Below are 22776 nucleotides of genomic sequence, written 5' to 3' on the forward strand. Positions count from 1 at the left end.
TGCTAATGAATAAACACAATTTGAAGTCAAATGATACAATTTCACTGTAGAATGTACATGATGTACATTATTTATAGTCCATGAAATCAAAGTCCAGTAGGCTGACTTAGCTGCCAGAAACATATAGTTTGATGACGACGCCCTTCTGTGGCTGAAGCCTCAGTGTTTCCAGGGAGTTGGGGCACAGGCAGTCCAAACTCGAGCTGGTCACAAACTAGGAAGTGAACACAGCCCCAGGAGCGTAGGAAGGCCAGGATGGGGGTGATGGCAGGGCTTGGTAAAAGGTGGAGGAGGAGAAGGGGATGGAGGAAGTGTTGGAAGTTGAAGCTGCCAAAAAGGAGGGTTTCCTCTCTAGACTGGGATTTAGCTTTTGATTTTCCCCCTGTCCATTTGTTCTGGTCTGATAATGTGCCCTGCCCTCTACAAACATGCTCTGTTAAGGGCTGAGTTCTTTGCTGTATTTGACAACAGGTGTTTCAGGTAGTGTCATATCCAGAAACATGAGTAGCCTCTGCAGCCCCTGGGATGCTTCACCACTGCCCACAATCAGACTCTGCAAAATGTCTCCCTGGAGTGTTTGCATGTGTCTCCATGGCAAGGGCCACTTCCTGTCCGGACAGGAAGTGATTTGTGTGTGGCTGCAGTGACCTCGCATCTAAATCCACCAATGAGATGTTGGGAGCCCATCAGGGCAGGTAGAGACTCCTGTCTTTCTCATCATCACTTTCCTGTCATCGTCCTCTGAACTGAACTTCTAGAACACAACTCTCCCGAATCTGACCCCCCTACCCCAAGGGACTTCAGGTAGGGCATACTGATTTTTAAAACATTTATTTAACCTTTGTTTAGCTAGTCAGTGAAGAACAAATTCTTATTTACAATGACGGCCTACCCCGGCCAAACCTGGACGACGCTGGGCCAATTGTGCGCCACCCAATGGGACTCCCAATCACGACCGGATGTGATGCAGCCTGGATTCGAACCAGGGATTGCAGTGATGCCTCTTGCACGGAGATGCAGTGCCTTTGACCACTGCGCCACTCGGGAGCCCCCTGGTCTGGCGATCTCTATGCCCATGAAGGAGGCTGGCTGCAGGGCGGAAGAACAGTGTCCTCTGCCACCAAAGAAGATGTGGCGGAACTGGCCGAGGGCAACGTAGCCAGAAGAGCAGCAACAGGCTGGAATGCACCTTCCTCCACCTTCCTCCACCCTGGTCCCCCAGTCACAAGCCTTAGTCCCTCCTTGGACATGGGCTGCTATTTGGATTCTTCTGGTTTGGGCTTCAGCATCAACAGTGGGTCTCAGAACCACCCAGACTGATAAAGAGCCTGCGCTGGCCGCCATGCTGCTGTAACCGGGATCGCTATTCCCATACGAAGGCATTCTGAATGACGGATAGGTGAAGGCTGTTGACTTGGTGAGGAGTGCAGCTATGTGCAACTCCGAATGTAGCAGTTTTCTCTGAGGGAAGGAAATTCATCTGTAAAACTTGCCCCGCTTCAGAACACTTATTTGTGTTATCGCACAGTGCCATATCATAGCCTGGCTCTATACTATTGTATTTAAAAAAGAATTTTTTTTTTTAATTGACCCTATATTTCACTAGGCAAGTCGGTTAAGAACAAATTCTTATTTTCAACGACGGCCTACACCGGCCAAACCCAGATGACACTGGGCCAATTCTGCGCCTCCCTATGGGACTCCCAATCATGGCCAGGGATCGAGCCAGGGTCTGTAGTGACGACTCTAGCACTGGAATGCAGTGCCTTAAACTGCTGCGCTATTCGGGAGCCCTCGTAGCATCAGTTTTACTGCACTTTTAGGCTTTAAAGTATATCAGCTATACAATGAAAGTGGGACCAGTACTCCAGGTCAAGGCATAGCATCATATTGTAGGTCTATTTCATGTGTCGCAAGAAAGCATGTGTGAATACCTTTCAAAGGTTGTTGTGATATAGTGTTGTGTAATTGAAAATGGAACAAATAGTGTTTTCTCATTGCAATTTTATTCTGCAAAAGGGAAGTACAAATCATGACAAAAGGGTCAAACAGGAATCAGTTCAGTAGAAGTTGCCAGTTGGGCATCTGGGCAAGACACAGGGGTTAACACCCCCTAGTCCCTACTCTTGGTGAATGTTCCATGGGATCCTCAGTGGCCATTGTCAAGACTCTGGCCGGTATCATTTACAGCATCTGAAAGGGAAAGCATCCAATAGATTTGGTTTGGATTTGTACGCAACACCAACATTTATAGCTGTATATAAAACATTGAATATTACCAACGTGGCCTCTGGAAATTCTAGAGATTTGGTACATAAATCTGTTCCCCTCTATTTAGTATGATACATTACTTTACGACCAACTCAGTGGCCTTGTGGTTAGTGCCCGCCCTGAGATTGGAAGGTTGGGAGTTCGATGCCCGGCCGAGTCATACCAAAGACAGTAAAAATGTGAACCAATCCGTCTTTGCGTGGCACTCAGCGTTAAGGATATAGATTGGGGGAAAGGCCCTATGATAGACTAGCGTCTTGTGGGGGCTGTACTTGTACCTCACGCTACAGAATTAGAAAATAGGCTTCTCCTACGCTGCTGCTAATTGATTATTGACTAGATTTATTACTACCACTATGCTGCTGTTCATTGATTATTGATTGCCATTAACATTAGTATCTATCGACACTGAACAAAAATATAAACGCAACATGTAAAGTGTTGGTCCCATGTTTCATGAGCTGAAATAAAAGATCCAAGAAATGCTTTCAAAATTGTGTTCACAAATTTGTTTAAATCGCTGTTAGTGAGCATTTCTCCTTTGCCAAGATAATCCATCCACCTGACAGGTGTGGCAAATCAAGAAGCTGATTAAACGGCATGATCATTACACAGGTGCAGCTTGTGCTGGGGGCAATAAAAGGCTACTCTAAAATGTGCAGTTTTGTCACACAACACAATGCCACAGATGTCTCAAGTTGAGGGAGCGTGCAAATCGCATGCTGACTGCAGGAATGTCCACCAGAGCTGTTGCCAGAGAATTTCATGTTCATTTCTCTACCATAAGCCTACCATAAGCCGCCTCCAATGTTGTTTTTAGAGGATTTGGCAGTACGTCCAACCAGCCTCACAAGACCACGTGTATGGCGTTGTGTGGGCGAGCGGTTTGCTGATGTCAACGTTGTGAACAGAGTGCCCCGTGGTGGTGTTGGGGTTATGGTATGGGCAGACATAAGCTACGGACAACCAACACAATTGCATTTTTATCGATAGAAATTTGAATGCACAGAAATACCAGAACGAGATCCTCAGGCCCATTTTTTTCAAGGTACCTTTGACCAACCGATGCATATCTTTATTCCCAGTCATGTGAAATCCATAGATTAGGGCCAAGCAAATGTATTTTAATTGACTGATTTCCTCATTTGAACTGTAACTCAGTAAAATCTTTGAAATTGTTGCATGTTTAATTTATATTTTTGTTCATTATATTCACTATTACCCCTGTTTTATATTACTGTTTACTCAATTTACAAAAGTATGTGAACCCTTTGGAATTACCTGGATTTATGCATAAATTGGTCATAAAATCTCATTTGATCTTCATCTAAGTCACAACAATAGACAAACACAGTGTGTTTGGGGCACACTAACACTCAAACGATTATACGTTTTCATGTCTTTATTGAACACATTGTGTAAACATTCACAGTGCAGGCTGTAAAAAGTATGTGAACCCTTGGATTTAATAACTGGTTGGACCTCCTTTGGCAGCAATAACCTCAACCAAACGTTTTCTGTAGTTGCGGATCAGAACTGCACAACGGTCAGGGGAAATTTTGGACGGTTCTTCTTTACAAAATTGTTTCAGCTCAGCAATATTCTTGGGATGTCTGGTGTGAACCGCTCTCGAGGTCATGTCACAGCATCTCAATCGGGTTGAGGTCAGGACTCCAGAAGGCGTATTTTCTTCTGTTGAAGTCATTCTGTTGTTGATTTACTTCTGTGTTTTGGGTCATTGTCCTGTTGAGCTTCAACTGGTGGACAGAGAGGGAAGGGGGGATACCTAGTCAGTTGTACAACTGAATGCATTCAACTGAAATGTGGCTTCTGCATTTAAACCAACCTCTCTGAGTCAGAGAGGTGCGGAGGGCTGCATTAATCGACATCCACGTCTTCGGCACCCGGGGAACAGGGGGTTAAATGCCTTGATCAGGGGCAGAACGACCAATTTTTTTTTTACCTTGCCAGCTTGGGGATTCGATCCAGCAACCTTTCGGTTACTGGCCCAATGCTCCTACCCGCCAGGCTATCTGCCGCCCCAGATAGCCTTACATTCTCCTGCAAAATGTCTTGATAAACTTGGGAATTAATTTTTCCGTCGATGATAGCAAGCTCTCCAGGCCCTGAGGCAGCAAAGCAGCCCCAAACCATGATGCTCCCTCCACCATACTATACAGTTGGGATGAGGTTTTGATGTTGGTGTGCTGTGTCTTTTTTTCTCCACACAACTCAAATTTAGTTATCTGTCCACATAATATTTTGCCAGTAGCCCTGTGGAACATCCAGGTGCTCTTCTATGAACTTCAGATGTGCAGCCAATGTTTTTATGGACAGTAGTGGCTTCTTCCGTGGTGTCCTCCCATTTACACCATTCTTGTTTAGTGTTTTACGTATCGTAGACTCGTCAACAGAGATGTTAGCATGTTCCAGAGATTTCTGTAAGTCTTTTGCTGACACTCTATTCTTCTTAACCTCATTGAGCATTCTGCGTTGTGCTCTTGCAATCATCTTTGCAGGATGGCCACTCCTAGGGAGAGTAGCAACAGTGCTGAACTTTCTCCATTTATAGACAATTTCTTACCGTGGACTGATGAACATCAAGGCTTTTAGAGATACTTTTCTAATCCTAAGTCAACAATTCTTAATCTTAGGTCTTCTGAGATCTGTTTTGTTCGAGGCATGGTTCACATCAGGCAATGCTTCTTATGAATAGCAAACTCAAATTTTGTTATTTTTTTTATAGGGCTGGGCAGCTCTAGCCAACATCTCCAGTCTCGTCTCATTGATTGGACTCCAGGTTAGCTGACTCCTGACTCCAATTAGGTTTTGGAGAAGTCATTAGCCTAGGGGTCACATACTTTTCCCAACCTACACTGTCAATGTTTAAATGATGTATTCAATATAGACAAGAAAAATACAATAATCTGTGTGTTATTAGTTTAAGTGTTTGTCTATTTTATGACCAATTTATGCAGAAATCCAGGTCATTCCAAAGCGTTCACATACTGTTTATTGCCACTGTATATATTACCATTAGTATTTATGTATTCCTGCTACCAGTCACTTTTCATCCATGTTTACATGTAAATCCGCCTACCACGCCTACACTGCCACTCTTGCACAATACACACACCCACCACCTATGCTGCTGCCATACAGCTTACTCTTATTATTATGATTTCTCCTGCTACCAGTTACTTTCTCCTAATCCCTGCCTACATGTACATATCTACACTATATACAAAAGTATGTGGACACCCCTTCAAATTAGTGGATTTGACTATTTCAGCCACACCCGTTGCTGATGGGTGTATAAAATCGAGCACACAGTCATGCAATCTCCATAGACAAACATTGACAGTAGAATGGCCTCACTGAAGAGCTCAGTGACTTTCAACCTGGCACTGTCCTAGGATGCCACCTTTCCAACAAGTGAGTTTGTCAAATGTCTGCCCTGCTAGAGCTGCCCCGGTCAACTGTAAGTGCTGTTATTGTGAAGTGGAAACGTCTAGGAGCAACAACGGCTCCGCCGCGAATTGGTAGGCCACACAAGCTCACAGAATGGCACCGCCGAGTGCTGAAGTGCGTATCATGTAAAAATTGTCCAAGCTGCCCCTGGAAGCAACTAGAACTGTTTGTCGGGAGCTTCATGAAATGGGTCTCCATGGCCGAGCAGCCGCACACAAGCCTAAGATCACCATGCTCAATGCCAAGTGTCGGCTGGAGTGGTGTAAAGCTCGCCGCCGTTAGACTCTGAAGCAGTGGAAACGCATTCTCTGGAGTGATGAATCACGCTTCACCATCTGGCAGTCCGACGGACGAATCTGGGTTTGTCGGATGCCAGGAGAACGCTACCAGCCCAAATGCATAGTGCCAACTGTAAAGTTTGGTGGAGGAGGAATAATGGTCTCGGGCTGTTTTTCATGGTTCGGGCTAGGCCCCTTAGTTCCAGTGAAGGGAAATCTTAACTCCACAACAATGACTTTACTTGTCTCATCGCGCTCTAGCGTCTCCTTGTGACGGGTCTGGCGCCTGTAGGCTAACCTTGGTCGTCAGGTGAGCGGTGTTTCCTCCGACCCATTGGTGCCGCTGGCTTCCGGGTTAAGCAGGCGGGTGTTAAGAAGCGCGGTTTGGCGTGTCATGTTTTGGAGGACGCCTGACTCGACCTTTGCCTCCCGATCCCGTTGGGTTTTGCAACGATGAGACAAGATCGAAATTGGGGATAAAATACAACAAAAAATAAATGGTTTGTCGAGATCGGTGTGGAAGAACTTGACTGGCCTGAACAGATCCCTGACCTTAACTCCATCTGACACCTTTGGAATGAATAGGAACGCCGACTACTAGGCGGGCCTAAAACTCAACATCAGTGACCGAACTCACCAATGTTCTTGTGGCTGAATGGAAGCAAGTCCCTGTTCCAACATCTAGTGGAAATCATTCCCAGAAGAGTAGAGGCTGTTATAGCAGCAAAGGGGGGACAAACTCCATATTAATGCCCTGATTTTGGAATGAGATGTTCAATGAGCAGGTCTCCACATAGTTTTGGTCATGTACTGTACCTCAAATACACCAATCCCTTTTTATTTAACCTTTATTTAACTGGCCCAACGCTCTAACCACCTGCCGTGCCAAATTTACCCTGCATATAGCTTCCTCTCTTATTTCTTGTGTATTTGTCAGTGGATGAAAAAGTATCCAATTGTCATACTTGAGTAAAAGTATAGATACCTTTTTAATAGAAAATTACTCAAGTAATAGTGAAAGTCAGCCAGTAAAATACTACTTGAGTAACAGTCTAAAAGTATTTGGTTTTAAGTATACTTAAGTATAAAAAGTACAGGTATAAATCATTTAAAATTCCTTATATTAGCAGACAACACCATTTTCTTGTTTTTAGCCAGGGTCACACTCCAACTCAGACATTATTTACAAAAGATTAATTTGTGTTTTGTGAGTCTGCCAGGCCAGAGGCAATAGGCATGACCACGTGTTCTCTTGATAATTGCTTGAATTTGACAATTTTCCTGTCCTGCTAAGCATTCAAAATGTAACAAGTTCTTTTGGTTGTCAGGGAAATGTATGGAGTAACAAGTTTTAAATATCTAGGAATGTAGTAAAATATAAATAGTAAAGTACAGATACCCCAAAAAACTACATAAGTAGTACTTTAAAGTATTTTTACTTAAGTACTTTACACCACTGGTATTTTTCTTATCTTTTCCTCATTAGTTATACTTTTTTATATATTAAATACTGCACTGTTGGGTACTGCTTGCAAGTTAAGCATTTCATTGTACTTGAGCATGTGACAAATAAACGTGCCCCTGTGAGATGTTCCGGCTTGCACAAGCCAAGGCTCGTGCAATGCTATTTACGTTACGTTACATTACGTTATGAATGGAATAGTGGTCAATGCAATATACAATATCATACGAATTAGAGGAGGTATAGTATCATAGGTCGTACCCGTCCGTACAATAGCATACAAATTGGATGGTGTATCTTATCATATGTCTTGGGAGGACTTATAGTAATAGAGATCTTTCTCGGAGACCAAATTGCTGGTTGCGTCTAACAACAAAGAATAATTATGGTGAGAATTTACGTTGGTGGTTAGGAGAAAGTGTACGTAGAACGAAAACGACAAAAGGTTAGAAGAATTTAATAAAAGGTGAATTGGGTCAAGGTTAGGGGAAGGGTAATGCTACACTTGTCCCGGACGCACATCGAACTTGCAACCTTTGGGTTGCTACTCGGTCGCAGTATACGCCACCCACCCCCACCAGTCACCCCCTCCACCAAGTAATCTTCTGTTTTTAGTAGCGATACAAAACGTTCCATATACTTATTTGAGGAGCAAAGATTTACGTAAAATAGCAAACGTGAGTCCAGTCTGATATTACTGCTATGCATACAGTAATTGGAATGTATTTGTAATTCATAATGGGATGCTACAATTCTGATTTATCAAGTCAGTTTCGGTCATTGATAAACTTACACATTCGGCCATGTACATCCCATTTTTCCAATGTTAGTACCACCAGAAGCAAGGCACAAACGAAGGTTTCTGCACCCACCCCCACTAATGAAACATAAGTTTAGAGATGCAGATGCCTCTTGTATTCCACCTGGAATTACCAGAAAAATGTCAATCTCATTATTTCCTACCATTATAGCACATTTATCAAGTTTTTAAAATAGTTTTTACAGTTTATAGTTTTTACATTTTACAAAAAAAATAATAAAAATAAAAAATCTGTTCAACTGTATAATCGAAGCTGAGTTGAAGCTGAGCACATATACTGCCTTTTTAGAATGAATTTGATTTGACTTACAAGCAATGACTAAAAGAGCCACTAGCATGAAGATCATCAGGCAGTTCATGGTCTGAATATGACTCTCCGTTTAGAAGAATGCAACGAAGCTGAATTGCAAATGTATTTTCCAATCTCTGTGTTGTTCTTTTATGACCTGATTTAGTGCCATCCCTATTTAGGGGTGGAGATGATTGTGGTCCAATTGAATGAAAGAGTCTTATCTGATCAGTCAATAAACAGCAGTACTAATTATTAACATTTCTTTCATGTTAAATATTAGCCACTGTCAGTATCGACCGTAAGTAGGCCCAATAACCACATATTCAACTCTCAATTTACTGTTTGTTTCCTTCAGTTGGTATAGCCTACATTATAATTCCATTTATTTCCATTGTTTAATTTACTTTCATTTGCTTCCTCTGTTAACACGTCACTGCTGTGTGGTTGTAGCTGAGGATCATTAGTAACAGTTTAAAATATAAAAATAATCAAATACATGTAGGCTAATTGAAATCTTTATGGAGCGGAGCCCAAACCAAGTCATAACAGTTTGAACCCCATGGTTAGTGCAGGCAATAGACAAGGTCATTCTACACTATTCTGCCTATTATAATTTAATATAATAATATGCTCACTAACCTTCCAACATTACCATGGGTTGAAGAACTGAATGTGGACATTTTCAGGGTGACAAATATGCATATTTAGATGGCTTTCTTTTATTCCCTAATATTCTGAACCGTACATGTAGCTGCGGGAAGGAGGGGTGCCCTAAAAAAATTCAGAATTACAACAATATATATACACTGTGTTGTTTAAGTGTTCCCTTTATTTTTTTGAGCAATGTAACTCCAAGTCAATCACACTTCTGTGAAATCAAACTGTCCACTTAGGAAGCAACACTGATTGACAATACATTTCACATGCTGTTGTGCAAATGGAATAGACAAAAGGTGGAAATTATAGGCCATTAGCAAGACACCCCCAATAAAGGAGTGATTCTGCAGGTGGTGACCACAGACCACTTCTCAGTTCCTATGCTTCCTGGCTGATGTTTTGGTCACTTTTGAATGCTGGCGGTGCTCTCACTCTAGTGGTAGCATGAGACGGAGTCTACAACCCACACAAGTGGCTCAGGTAGTGCAGCTCATCCAGGATGGCACATCAATGCGAGCTGTGGCAAGAAGGTTTGCTGTGTCTGTCAGCGTAGTGTCCAGAGCATGGAGGCGCTACCAGGAGACAGGCCAGTACATCAGGAGACGTGGAGGTGCCGTGCTGCCTGCATTTGTCAATCAGTGTTGCTTCCTAAATGGACAGTTTGATTTCACAGAAGTGTGATTGACTTGGAGTTACATTGTGTTGTTTAAGTGTTCCCTTTTATTTTTTTGAGCAGTGTATAATAAATAAATCGTTTTTATTTGTTCTTTTTTGAAGATTTTTTTTCTCTCACAAAAGTAGTGCACTAGGTCTTTAATAGTCTTCCATGAGGGGTAAGTCTTTTAATAGACATTCCCCTCATGGGTTTATCGTTGTGCCATTAAAATGGTATAGTAACAGAAGGGAATAGATAGTCAACAACATGCCATAATAGTGAGAGACTCAATTAATAGTATTGCGTCAATTTGTGAGTCTGACATTTCTTTAGGTTTATATGGCTTTTGTGTAAGTGTGCTTTAAAAATTAAACACAGGCTGCCTTAGAAACCTCACCCTATTACTCTTGTGACCACAGAGAATTAGACACAGCTCACTCACTCTCTCAGAGACAGACAGTAGGTAACTAAGCCATATCTAGGACCTATAGTGGAGCAGATGGTTGTGACTTGATCATCTCTGCCTGTGTTGACATAAAAGGGTGAGTGAGATGTACAAAAGACCTGGATGGGTCTTTGCCCAAAGGGGGGATGTGACACACTTCACTGTGAGTGTATGTGTGTCTCCCAGCGGGTCAGTGGGCACCCACTTCATTACTCTATACAGAGTTTTTGTAAAGCTGAAGACAGCCATGAAATTATTTCTAGCATGCTAGCAGATACCCATAGACTTTGTCATTGCGCAATTGCTAGTTAGCGTTGGCTCACGAAATACATCTGCCTTCCTTAATACTTTACACAGAGACATGAAAATGGTTTCCACGATTTCAGCTGACTCTGGGGAAGTAGATTATCCTGAAATATCCCTTTGATATGGTTAGCAAATATCATATTGCGCCTATTGATTCAAGGGTGAAAATATATTGGTCAAAAGTGGCACCATTACATCCGAGTGCCACATTATATTTGTCAATAGATGGGGTTTTATGACCCCCTTGGCCAAGTCGAGGAACTAATCGGTACGCTTCAGCCATCAATTGGCTGAAGCCACACAAACACACGTACACTACACTCACCTCCCCTTCTCCTTTGTCAGACAGACAGTGAGGCAGGCTGGGTTTGGTGTGGTCAGACCAGATCAGACCTGCATTGTCGGGGCTGTCCTGACCGGCCAAGATGGAAGGCCAGTGTAATCTTGGTGCTAGGCCCTTAATCCGGGCCCTTTGTCAGCCCCCGGGTCCACTCCCCAGCCTGGAAGCGGGACAGATTCCTGTCTCTTGATGGCCTGCCTGGGTTTTATGGAAGCGTTCCACAATGACATCATGGTTCCATTCTGTTCTGATAAAACGGTGATGGCTAGCTTCAGCCTGGCCTGGTCACCAGATCCTCCACAGTTGGTTGTCCTACCATGCTGTTGGTATGTTTGTCATGACAACAAACACAACAGGATGCAAAGGTGTGTGTTGACTCAATACAATGTTAGGTTAGCAACAGACTATGCGATATACTGTGTCAATGTCATTTTTTCATGTTTAAAGTAAAACTAATTTTCAAATATACAATACACCTACATGATGAGCATCCTAGGCTGAACAGGGTGCTGTTGTGTACAGTGTTGGTGTACGTCGTAGTTTTGTGAAAGATGTCAGTACATCCTCACCACTTCAATTATAGGTTATCTTCAATCCACACAAAGGTAAGGATCAGGTCATTCTGTGTAGAAGAGGAACCGGTGGCCTACTCATCATCACAGCCATCCTCTCCATTTTTCAATGTAGGTTACTGTGCCGACAGATGCACCATATCTGACTCAACCTTTTCTGTTATTCATTTTCTTTTTTGGAAGATCAATTTGGCCGGGATTCATTCAAAGGCCCGTTGCAGAACTGTGCACTGCACTACCAACAATGCGCCTTTTAAAGGCAATTTCTCAGATGTTTGTGGAGATCAATTCATGCTAAGTGCTGCAGAGATTTTGGCTAAAGTATACATTTTATTTTGAAGGTAAGTGCAATGCACTTGTCGACAACAAGCCTTTGAGTGAATCCCGACCTTGTCCCCTTCACACATGTCTAAAGTCAGGTTTGTTTTCGATTTTTTTTTAAACTTCCTGTGACCGCACTTCCTGTTCCTGCAGATCCGTGCGGTGGTGGAAGAGGAGTTTACCTTCTCCCAGGTGCCCCAGGCCATGCTGAAGGTAGAGAAGGGACACGCTCGGGGGAAGACTGTGGTCAAGATCAGCAGCGGAGAGGACTCGTCCGAGTAACCAGCGAAATCCTTAGGCATCCATTATGAGAAATGATCCTTTATGATCGTCTGTGCTAAGGCTATGACTGTGTGTCTGTCTGAGAAGAGGCTGCCTGTTGTAGCTATGTGATAAGTAAAACGTATTCAAGTCCTTGACCTTGTGATCTTCATTGAAAGTGTAATTGAGATTCTTCGCCATAGTAACACCAATCAAGGAAACCATTTTTTTTGTAGATGTAACAGCATTTTGATGACATATTTACAAGACCGTGGTTAGCATGATACTGTAGCACAGTGTTGAAATTGATATTTAGTCATTCAACAAAATCTATACACCTGCAGAAGCTAATGTACTGTGCAGTGATGTCTAGAAAAATATTAAGTTGACATGAAAAAACATTATTTGGAGAATGTAAGGAGTGTTCATCTATGACATGAAGAATCTGTGACCATAGAACAATAAGTGTGCTGAAAAGGATATACATTTGCAACATTGTAAGAAAACAGATCTCAGTAATTGACTGGTAAAGTACCATAGAAAAGAGATTTGTGGATAAAATCAGCATCAACACAGGGCTTAAGTCATTGTAAATGATATGAATATAGGAGAGACACTAGCACATTCCCAAACAGTTATTCTTTGGTATGCTCAATGAGAGGTAAGTGAACAAATGAATTGTGGTATTTGTACAGCATCAGTCAAGTCCTCAAAGTAAAATGCTGTGCTCTTTGCTCGATAGATTGTTCTATAGCCGTGTGTAGTTTTGTCTTCAGAGAGTAGATCACTGGTTTATGGTTGTATTTCACAAAGACAGTTTGGAATTTCTGCTCTCAAGCTCAACAAATGTTGCAGAATGTTTGGAGGCCCACTGCAGACCAGCATCACAGAGCACTAAGGCCCATGGAGAAACTTCATCAAGAAGCAAGAGTATGGGCCCCATGGTGGAGCTGCATCACAGAGCTGAGCTGCTGTGGAAGGGCAAGGGCCAGATGGACATTCCATTACAGGATCTCCAAAGACCATCTTTGGGTGTGTTTTCTCTCATCAAATGTATTGAGAATCACTTGAGTTTTGTCATAACTTTGTCCACCTGTGAAAAGAAGACAATGCAGTTAAACGTGCACTCCAGGAGCTTAAGCACAACAAATGTGTAACATATTATATGAATTGCAAAAAAAAGTGGTCAGGACGTAAAATATATGAAATGGATGACGTAGTACACAAAACGGGAACCACTTTTGTCTCGTGAGCACCGCTTTCAAAACTACTGGCTGAAATTATACAAAAGTTTGAGAGTGTATCTTTAGGTTTGGTGTAGGCTACCTATTCAATAGCTTGAGGACGTGGCAACATATGGATAATACAAAGAACTACACGTCCTAAACCTACCACCAGAAGGAGCCAGACTATAACTATGGGGACTGAGCTGAACGCCAGAGCTCCTATCTTTGTAGCTCTTAGCTAATGATAGTAAGGCTAGCTGAGAGAGAGCAGAAGAACTGATCTGACCTTTAATCTCCAGCACCAGGTCAGGTTTGAGGTGGCATCGGACCAGGCCGTCTGGGGTAATGCTCCACAGCTGGTTGTCTATCCCTGGCTCCGGAGGAGACACACTCAGCCTGCTGCCCGCCATGATAATGCTCCCTGATGTCTGCAGGCAACAGTCCTCCACCAGCTATAGAGACAGAGAATATGGGTTCAGATGTGGGTGGATTCTGTATGAATACAAACTGACAAGCATGGTACAGATAAAGTTTCATTTGATTTTATATGAGAGATAATTGACAATTGCACTGGGATATGCTCAACACGTGATATGAAACTATGTTGAAAGAACGAGGAAGCCAGTTCTGCAACAGTTGAAGTTGGTGGCGATGGAATGAGTGGAAATGATGATTCAGTGCAAAGGCTTGAGCCCATGAAGTACCTTGCAGCGTAGGACTCCGTCACGGTAGATCCAGATCTGGTCCACTCCCCCTGTCTCCTCCAGGGCCTGCACCCGCAAAAGCTTGATTTCATCCAGAGGCCCTGACAAGGTCATCACATAGCCCGTCTCCCTGCTCCGCAAACGGAAGTACACCTGCTTCTGTAGAGGGCAATAGTCAAACAACACACTTAACATTAGCTTGACTAGGCTAGATAAGAGATCTTCTCACCCGACAGTGGTCATTATCCAAATCCTAACGAGGTGGCTGCATATTATTTGCATTATGGGGTAATTCATGCAGTGATGGCAAAATGAGATTAGTGCAAAAGTTGAGTTGCGTACACAGATCTCATGTTAGGATGCAATCCATTGACTGTTGTTAAGTTATAGGGAAAACTGTATTGGATAGACAGCAATATGTGAATCTAAAATGGAACCATGCCCCGCTTCCATACCTGCAATAGTGGTCGCAGGGATCCGATTCGCGGCCAGCTGCTGAACTTACACCAATCTTCCAGTTGGCTTGGCAGTAGCAGGATCTGACGGCCCCGGTGGTTACTACCCTCATACAACACCCAACTGTAGGACAAGAGAAATCAATCCAACACAGTCAGTTGGTCTTCTTATACAAAATCTCTGACACACCTCAAATGTAAACAATCAACCTTCCCACACCGTTTCAGTTTACAATAGCCCAGCAAAACTATGGGCTCTATTCAATCCGTATCGAGGAAGTTCAGCTTTACTGTGCGATTGAAATTTAAAGGCAATGTTCCCGCGTTAGCGGAGACTGCATTCACTGTAAACGCTGCATATGTCGGCTCAAACGGAAATTACCTTCACATTTATATTGCGCAATCTGCATCAATCTGTATCAGGGATACAGATTAAATAGAGGCCTGGTTGATGGTTTATTAGGTGCTTAGACAGTGCTTCAACCAACCGAGATGAATTGTAAATGAAACTCTCTCTTTAAAATGTTAATGTTTGTTTTTAATCGTCTAATAAAAACGGTCAAATCTATCCAGGTATGACTTACATTCCTCCGTGGATCACCAGGGAGCGTATGCGTCTGTCCACCCCAGCCAGCTGCAGGTTCACCGTCTCTCCCGTCAGCACCACCCTACGGCCTCTACAGCCAACCTTACTGAACAGCGTTATGGACGGGAGGGAGAACTCCTGGAGAGACAAGGGGGAAGGGGAGGGTGGGTAAAAACGTGAGCTTATACATCATTGTGGTATTGTAGGTACAGGAGATCTCTAAGATATGCAGTCACTTTACACAGACATGACTTAGGTTTACAAATACTGTACGCATGTATACCATGCCAACGCTCATAACCCACTCTACTCACATGGCTGATGGTCTGTATGGAGCGGATGGTAGAGTCAGGACCCAGACAGCCCATTGACTCAGTGTTGGGGTAATCTCCCTCCTCCAGGACAAACATGTGCTCTGTGAACTGGGATCCCTCATATGCCACCCAGCTGGAACATAACATAGAGGCACACAGTCAACATAGCTCTCTCCAGTACTAAGTCCCCTTTGAGTGTTCAGAGGGCACTTGGACAACGTCTTCGTCAACAGAAAAGGAAAGCCTACACTTTCAGTATTTTTTTCCTATCAAAAGGCACAGTAAAAGGTACAGTATTGATGTTTACATGCTGCATTTAAAGCAGATTTTTTTGCTCACCTCCCAGCCAGTACTCTACAGGAGCCAGGGTAGAAGTCTTCCTCCAGGGATACCACACTGTCCTCCAGTAACACCACTCTGCCCTGGAACCCAGGCTTTGAGAACAGCTGGACCTACAGTACATACATCGGAGACTGACATGAGACAGGGCCGCCATAATGTACAGTGGATTACAGGTAGGTAGTGGTGGCTGGAGAAGTGGGTATACTCTAATTTTGCCCAAAATTTCCTCAGCGGCCCTAAGCAAAGTTGCCCTGTGTGAAGAATTCTATGAGAAACAGTGACATACAGTCTGAATGACCTAAAATTATAAATCCTTATTGGTCTTTCACAGTTAGGCCAACCCAAGCTGTGCAGTAGTCTAATAGTAGGCCTACTACTGAAACAGATAAATGATGCTGTCAACTAAGTCTGAAATTCACAGGTTTAATAGTAAAACTACAGAATTGGATGTTCTAAGACCACAACAATGCTTAAACCACATCAGCACACCACTTTTGACGTCTGGGGAAAATTTAATCATTTTTTTATTTTTTATTTATTTATTTAGTGTCTTCGTATTTTTTTCTTCTTTCAATTAAGACCTAGACAACCAGGTTAGGGAAGTTCCTTACTAATTAGTGACCTTAATTCATCAATCAAGTACAAGGGTGGAGCAAAAACCCGCAGACACTCGGCCCCTGTGGAATGAGTTTGACACCTGATCTACCAGAAGACGGTTAGGCCTATCATTAGCATCGCTATATTTTTCCATGTTCCTTAATTGTTTAAAACCTGGACGTTTTACTTCATATTATGAGGCATGCTTCAAAGTAGCCTGTAGCTAAAATCCCACCATAGAAACTTGGGAGGCAATTATTTTATAAAGACTTTCTCATATGCTTTCTCCTGTTCTATTGGTTTTCTTTTAACTTTCTTTAATTGTTTAGCAGCTAAAGGCATTATCCTAGTCATTTTAGTAACCCATGATTGTTGTTGCATCTTTAGATCTCCCCTCTCTACATTTCTAACAGATATTTCCAACTCTATCCATGAAACCGCTCACACGTGTGGTATGGATTTTAGAACAGTGTTTTCCCGCAAATTGCATTCTGGAACATTTGCACCGTGCTAGGTCTACCACCGTGTGCACATTGCTGTGCTGAAAATGTGAAGAAATATTAGTTCAGCAACATTTTAAGCTAAACATTCTGATCTGGTCCACCAGCCTTGTTAATTGATTCGGGGTATATCTCCACTCCACTACTTTCATACGCATCATGGGGATTAAGAAGTGAGTACACGCAATGCCCACTGAAAAAGAAGTGGGTATACGGCGTAAACCTGCTTATACCCTCCACTACACCACTGCACGTAGGCTACTCTTCATACAAACTGATGGTATAATCACTCCCATACACTATTGACTATGTTAAGATAGTTAATACTATTTGTTTATCACTATCTGACTTTACCTTGAACTTGCTTGATCCACCCAGGTTATCCTGAAAGTAATAAAGAAAATGATGGATTACATTCTTTATCGTCACTGGATAAACAATTTCAAAGTATCCTCACCAACCTCATAACTTATCACTGTCATGCAAGTAAAAACTTAGTATGATAAAGTATGATACTATGAAGGGGTTACTACTGTGATTATTACTTTACAACGGCTTTCCCTAGTCCACCCATTAAAAGTTATTGGACATGTTTACCTGGAAAACTGGCTGCAGTGAGGAGATCTTGAGGTTCTGTCCTCCCCAGTCCTCTGGGCTTCCGTAGAGGCCTTTCTCTAGAACGTAGAGCTCTCCGGAGAACATTGGGTTCTCAAAGGCAACCCACCTGTTTAGAGCACACAACAGGTTGGATCTGGTAAATTAACACTTACAGTAGGACACCCCATAATACGGTCACATTTTACGATATAAACATGTTGTAAATAGCATCGTTCCCTCCCGTATTACATAAACTTTAAACAGGTGCTCTGAATATGATCATTATAGGCCTTATCATTTGACTGTAGTCTCTAGTCCTCTAACTTCACTGACATTTTCAACCTCTCCCTGACCGAGTCTGTAATATCTACATGTTTCAAGCAGACCACCATAGTCCCTGTGCCCAAGAAAGCGAAGGTAACCTGCCTAAATGATTACCGCCCTGTAGCTGATGGTGGACTACAGGAAAGGGCGCGCCGAACAGGCTCCCAATAACATTGATCATGATAGTTCACCAAAGAACTATCATGGTCCAAACACACCAAGACAGTTGTGAAGAGGGCACGACAAAACCTTTTCCCCCTCAGGAGACTGCAAAGATTTGTCATGGGTCCCCAGATCGTCAAAAAGTTCTACAGCTGCACCATCAAGAGCATCCTGACCGGTTGCATCACCGCCTGGCATGGCAACTGCTCGGCATCTGACCGTAAGGCGCTACAGAGGGTAGTGCGTACGGCCCAGTAGATCACTGGGGCCAAGCTTCCTGCCATCCAGGACCTATATAATAGGCGGTGTCAGAGGAAAGCCCAGAAAATTGTCAGAGACTCCAGTCACCCAAGTCATAGACTGTTTTCTCTGCTACCGCACGGCAAGCACTACCGGAGCGCCAAGTCTAGGACCAAAAGGCTCCTTAACAGCTTCTACCCCCAAGCCATAAGAGTGCTGAATAATTAATCAAATGGCCATCGGACTATTTACATTGACCCCCCCATTAGTTTTGTACACTGCTGCTACTCGCTGTTTATTATCTATGTATAGTCACTTCACCCCTACCTTCATGTACAAATTACCTCAACTAACCTGTACCCCTACACACTGACATGGTATCGGTACCCCCTGTATATAGCCTCGTTATTGTTATTGTATTACTTTTTATTATTTTTTACTTTAGTTTATTTGGTAAATCTTTTCTTAACTCTTCTTGAACTGCACTGTTGGTTAAGGGCTTGTAAGTAAGTGTTTTCGGCGCATGTGACATATAACGTTTGATTTTATTTATAACTTAAATCACTAGCTGTAACTCCATTATATGACTACCAAACCACCAGCCCTAGCATTAGATGTTTATATCACCAGCTGTAGCTCTATACTAACCAAGCAAACCGCCCTGGCATTTTGAAAGGCTATAAAACAATTAGTGAGTAAACAGTAGAAGGGTATGAAGAGATGATGTAAGGGTTATCCTCATTCAGTTGTTCATTCTGAACTACATAAGAAGTAGGATTATGCTCTACGAGGCCGATTCCGATTTAAGAATGTACACCTTTCCTACGCACTCCTCAGCATTTGGTATTCAGACTTTACTTATTCAGTCGGGTAATGCGCTCTGCAGGTGTGGCTACCTTGCACGCTCTGAATACATCCCTCCCGCTTACCAACAGTTTTTCTCTGGGAGTTTTCATTCAATAAGATTTTCAGTACATGTATCTTAAGCCATCCTTTTAAATACGGTGTACCTTATAGTAGGGATTTTGGCGACAGACTCGAGAGAACAGGTTCAGAATAGTAGGGATCAATTAAAGAAAGACATTTAAATATTTGCATACTCAACTCCGTTTCAGCACGAATTGGTAGATTTATAAATACTCTGATCTTGTAGGTTATTTAGGTTTAGGAAAGTATTTATGAATCATAAGAAAACAGTTTGGGGAGCCTTTATACACGAAAGAAAGAAAACAGTGGTTTGATTCATTCTGAAAATTGCCACATTCAGTTCTTTAACCCATGGTAATGTTGGAAGGTTAGTGAACATATAATTATAATAGGGAGAATAGTGTACAATAGTACTATACACTTATGTTTTGCCTGCACTAACCATGGAACAGTGTGACGACACGGCCAAGTATTGTGCTATGTGTCGGGTTCAAACGGTTACGGCTTGGTCTGAGCTCCGTTCAATAACCTTTTAATTAGCCTACATATCTTTTTTTATTATCAACCGTTACTAATGATCCTCCGCAACAACCACACAACCGTAACGGCGTTTACAGAGGAAGCAAACTAAGGTAAACAAAACAATGGAATTGAATGGAATGATAATGTAGGCTACACCAACTGAAGGGAACTCACAGTAAATTGGCAGTTAAATGTGTGTGGTTATTAGGCCTACTGACGGTTGATAATGGAAGTGGCTAATATTTAACATGATAGAAATAGGAGACAGAGAAAGTCGAGGTAACCTATAATTAAGACATTCGAGAGTGCCCATCCCTGCATGTTAAAAGGCTGTACACAAAAAATGCTGCATAATGGCACAGCATTTCATAAACTTTACTTTGGGATATGCTTGATATACTTCAGTTTGCTGCCATATGACTGGTTTCACATTAGTCTCCAGCGATTATAAGGTCAAATAGATGCAAAACAAGTGTTATTTAGGCCTATATTTACAATTCTCTTATCCAAACGGTTTACTCATTTACCTGGCCCTTATCAATAGCTCTTATGAAGTTGCAAATTACAGTGCATGGAGAATGGTGGTGTAAATGTGGTAGAATTATTAGAGAATGAAGTAAAGTTCAGAATACACCTCTGCCACACCTTGATTTCTTAGATCTAACTATGTGAGAATAGCATGCTATTCTCATGCTTATGTTCAAGGTCAGAGTACGCATAGAAAGAAAAGTGCATAAAAAGGGAATTTTGTTCCATTTACACGCACTTAACTCGGGTCAAAATCTGGCTCTACATAACTAAATAGTTTGGGAAGATACATTAAAATGGAAGTGAAAGTTCTAATTTCATTCTAACACAGAGATTTTTGTGACCACTGAGACAACTGAATATACCATATACAAAAAAGCACCGGCATCCATCCTGCTAATAGCCAACGAAGCTGAAGGTGATTCAATTCATGTCTGGAACATGGCCACTCCCTTTCGAAAAACGTACTAAGCTCATAGAGTTTTAATATTGACTCCAGTACTGTGCCTTTACACCCTAATCTCATCTTTTAGAATATAAAGCCCTAGAGAGCGCTCTCATTCCTCCACCCATTATCTAACCTTCAGTATTACTTTACTAAGCGTGACATTCACACACCTCTTTCATGTTTGTGCCCTCCAGTGCTGTGTGTGTGAGTGTGTGTTCATTAAAAGCTTGCAATAAGAGGAAAGAGGATAGGAGAGACACACCTATATATCTCTAGCACAGCAAGCCCAAGCCTTGGTGCAGTTGTGACACACCGCGTTTCAGTAGATGCAAGGCCTGCTACATTCGACTATCATAGAATTTGACTTACACTCCACCCTGGACATTGATGGACTGCACTTTGGGGCCACAGCAGGTGTCCTCCATGTTAGTGACAGGCCCCAGCAGGTCCATGTGAACCCCTCTCTCCCCAAAGTCCCTCTCACTGAACAGCTTCACATGGGAAGACAGGAAGTCCTACAACACAGGGAATGTACACACAAACACCATTCAAATGGCCCCTCTGGATTAACAAGATCAAAGTAGACCCATCTTTTCAACTTCCTGACCATTCCTACTTTGAATCATCAAAACCAATCAAAGACAGGTCGGAAATAGATGAAACAGATTTAAACCATGGTCATGTTCACATAGCTCTGAATAGAGTTGCAATACTTACAGTGCATACAGGGCGTAGTGACAGGAGCTGATCTCCGTAGCCTCCCCACTCCCTCCAGTCAGGGTACTCCCCCTCCTCCAGGAGATACTGGTGACCCTCAAAGTCAAGCTCATCATAGCCCACCCAGCTACAGGGACAATCAAGAGGGTGATGTTCGAGTACATACAACCCAATACAGTACAGAATGAATATCCTGTTAATCTGTGTTATGATAGGTTAATAAAGTTAGATAAGATACACAATTCTACAATACTATCCCTTACTGTACAGTATCTCAGCTGAGATCAACCACAAGTACGTACAGTCCTCTGAGGATCTTGAGGGATCCCACAGAACACAATGTCTTCCTTTTGACTGGATTCCCTTCTTCCTCCTCCTCCCCCCCATCTTCCTCATCTCCTCCCTCTCTGAAGTTGTACACATCATCGTCAATCTCCACACACTTGCCCTCGAAGCACGGCCTCTCGAACACCAGAGCCTGAGGGGGAGAGAAGGGGTTCAAGTTTAGGCTGATGTGCTTAGGTGGGCAGTGTTCTCCATGCCGTCCCCATCCCCATGCCAGGGCTGCATGCTCCTCATACCACAGATTCCAGCTCCCTAGGCCCTGTGCCATCTGACCAAAACATACTGTATTTCACCACTGCCTGTCTGTCAGTGTAATTTAAGCCCAGACGTCTACGTGGTACTTTTTCCTTACCTATAAATCAATCATATGCTTGAATGGATACACAAATGTTCAGCACATACTGGGCCAGACAACTACATTATCAGCCTCTTGAAAAGCATAAACTGTGCTTGCATATTTCTACATTTTAGATTGACTATTGAACTTGACCTGAACAAACAGCTCTACTGGTAACCACAGGCCTGTCTTCTGGGTTAGACAGAGAGAGTGAGAGCATGCAGAGACAGCACACGGGTGCCATGTGTCCATAGAGCTGCCAGTGCACACATAGTTCTCTCACTAGTCACTGGCCAATTCACCTGCAACAACAGGCCTGTCTGTCTGATTCACAACGGACAGATTTGATGGAGGATTTAGGATGGCAGCGGTGCTATAATAATATGCCATGTCATCATATCATAGCTTGTCTTCAGCCATGTCACAAGAATAACATTTTACAAGCCTTTGGTTATTATGAGTTTGGTGATAAGAGGCTCTTGCAGTTGTTGAAACTTCCCACTGTCATTCACTGACTGTATGTCTATTTTTTTCATCCTTAAACATTGATGTAAATATGAATGGCCATGGAAATAGCTATAAAACAGAAGAATTCACTGAGGGGAAACGTACCTTTACTTCATTAGAATGCTCCACCTTTATCCCACCCTGTAAGACACGGAAAACCACACAGTAGGCTTTTAACATCATAAAGATAAAACAGTAGAAGCTATATGGGGAAAGTGATTTTCAGAAAATAAGTAAGAATGCCATA

The 22776-nt window shown here is 42.6% G+C and overlaps 2 protein-coding genes across 4 annotated transcripts in view; one reads left to right on the plus strand and one right to left on the minus strand.

The window, feature by feature from the left end:
* Positions 1-12309, plus strand: part of rtn4ip1 (reticulon 4 interacting protein 1) — a 27432-nt gene extending 15123 nt beyond the window's left edge. For both annotated transcript variants that reach the window (XM_055864435.1, XM_055864434.1), the window contains one exon: positions 12044-12309. In XM_055864435.1, the coding sequence (XP_055720410.1) occupies positions 12044-12172 (129 nt within the window). In that variant the 3' untranslated portion in view covers positions 12173-12309. The remainder of the gene's footprint in view (positions 1-12043) is intronic.
* The window catches only part of LOC129812670 (uncharacterized), a 60873-nt gene continuing 40084 nt past the window's right edge, over positions 1988-22776 (minus strand). For both annotated transcript variants that reach the window (XM_055864431.1, XM_055864432.1), the window contains exons 10-23: positions 22635-22670; positions 21643-21818; positions 21341-21467; positions 20993-21138; positions 17473-17599; positions 17230-17259; positions 15776-15888; positions 15437-15569; positions 15121-15260; positions 14537-14660; positions 14082-14240; positions 13664-13829; positions 8613-13244; positions 1988-2193 (exon numbers count right to left, since the gene is read on the minus strand). In XM_055864431.1, the coding sequence (XP_055720406.1) occupies positions 13156-13244; positions 13664-13829; positions 14082-14240; positions 14537-14660; positions 15121-15260; positions 15437-15569; positions 15776-15888; positions 17230-17259; positions 17473-17599; positions 20993-21138; positions 21341-21467; positions 21643-21818; positions 22635-22670 (1566 nt within the window). In that variant the 3' untranslated portion in view covers positions 1988-2193; positions 8613-13155. The remainder of the gene's footprint in view (positions 2194-8612; positions 13245-13663; positions 13830-14081; positions 14241-14536; positions 14661-15120; positions 15261-15436; positions 15570-15775; positions 15889-17229; positions 17260-17472; positions 17600-20992; positions 21139-21340; positions 21468-21642; positions 21819-22634; positions 22671-22776) is intronic.

This window comes from Salvelinus fontinalis, chromosome 16 (assembly GCF_029448725.1).
Source record: "Salvelinus fontinalis isolate EN_2023a chromosome 16, ASM2944872v1, whole genome shotgun sequence".
Classification (NCBI taxonomy): Eukaryota; Metazoa; Chordata; class Actinopteri; order Salmoniformes; family Salmonidae; genus Salvelinus; species Salvelinus fontinalis.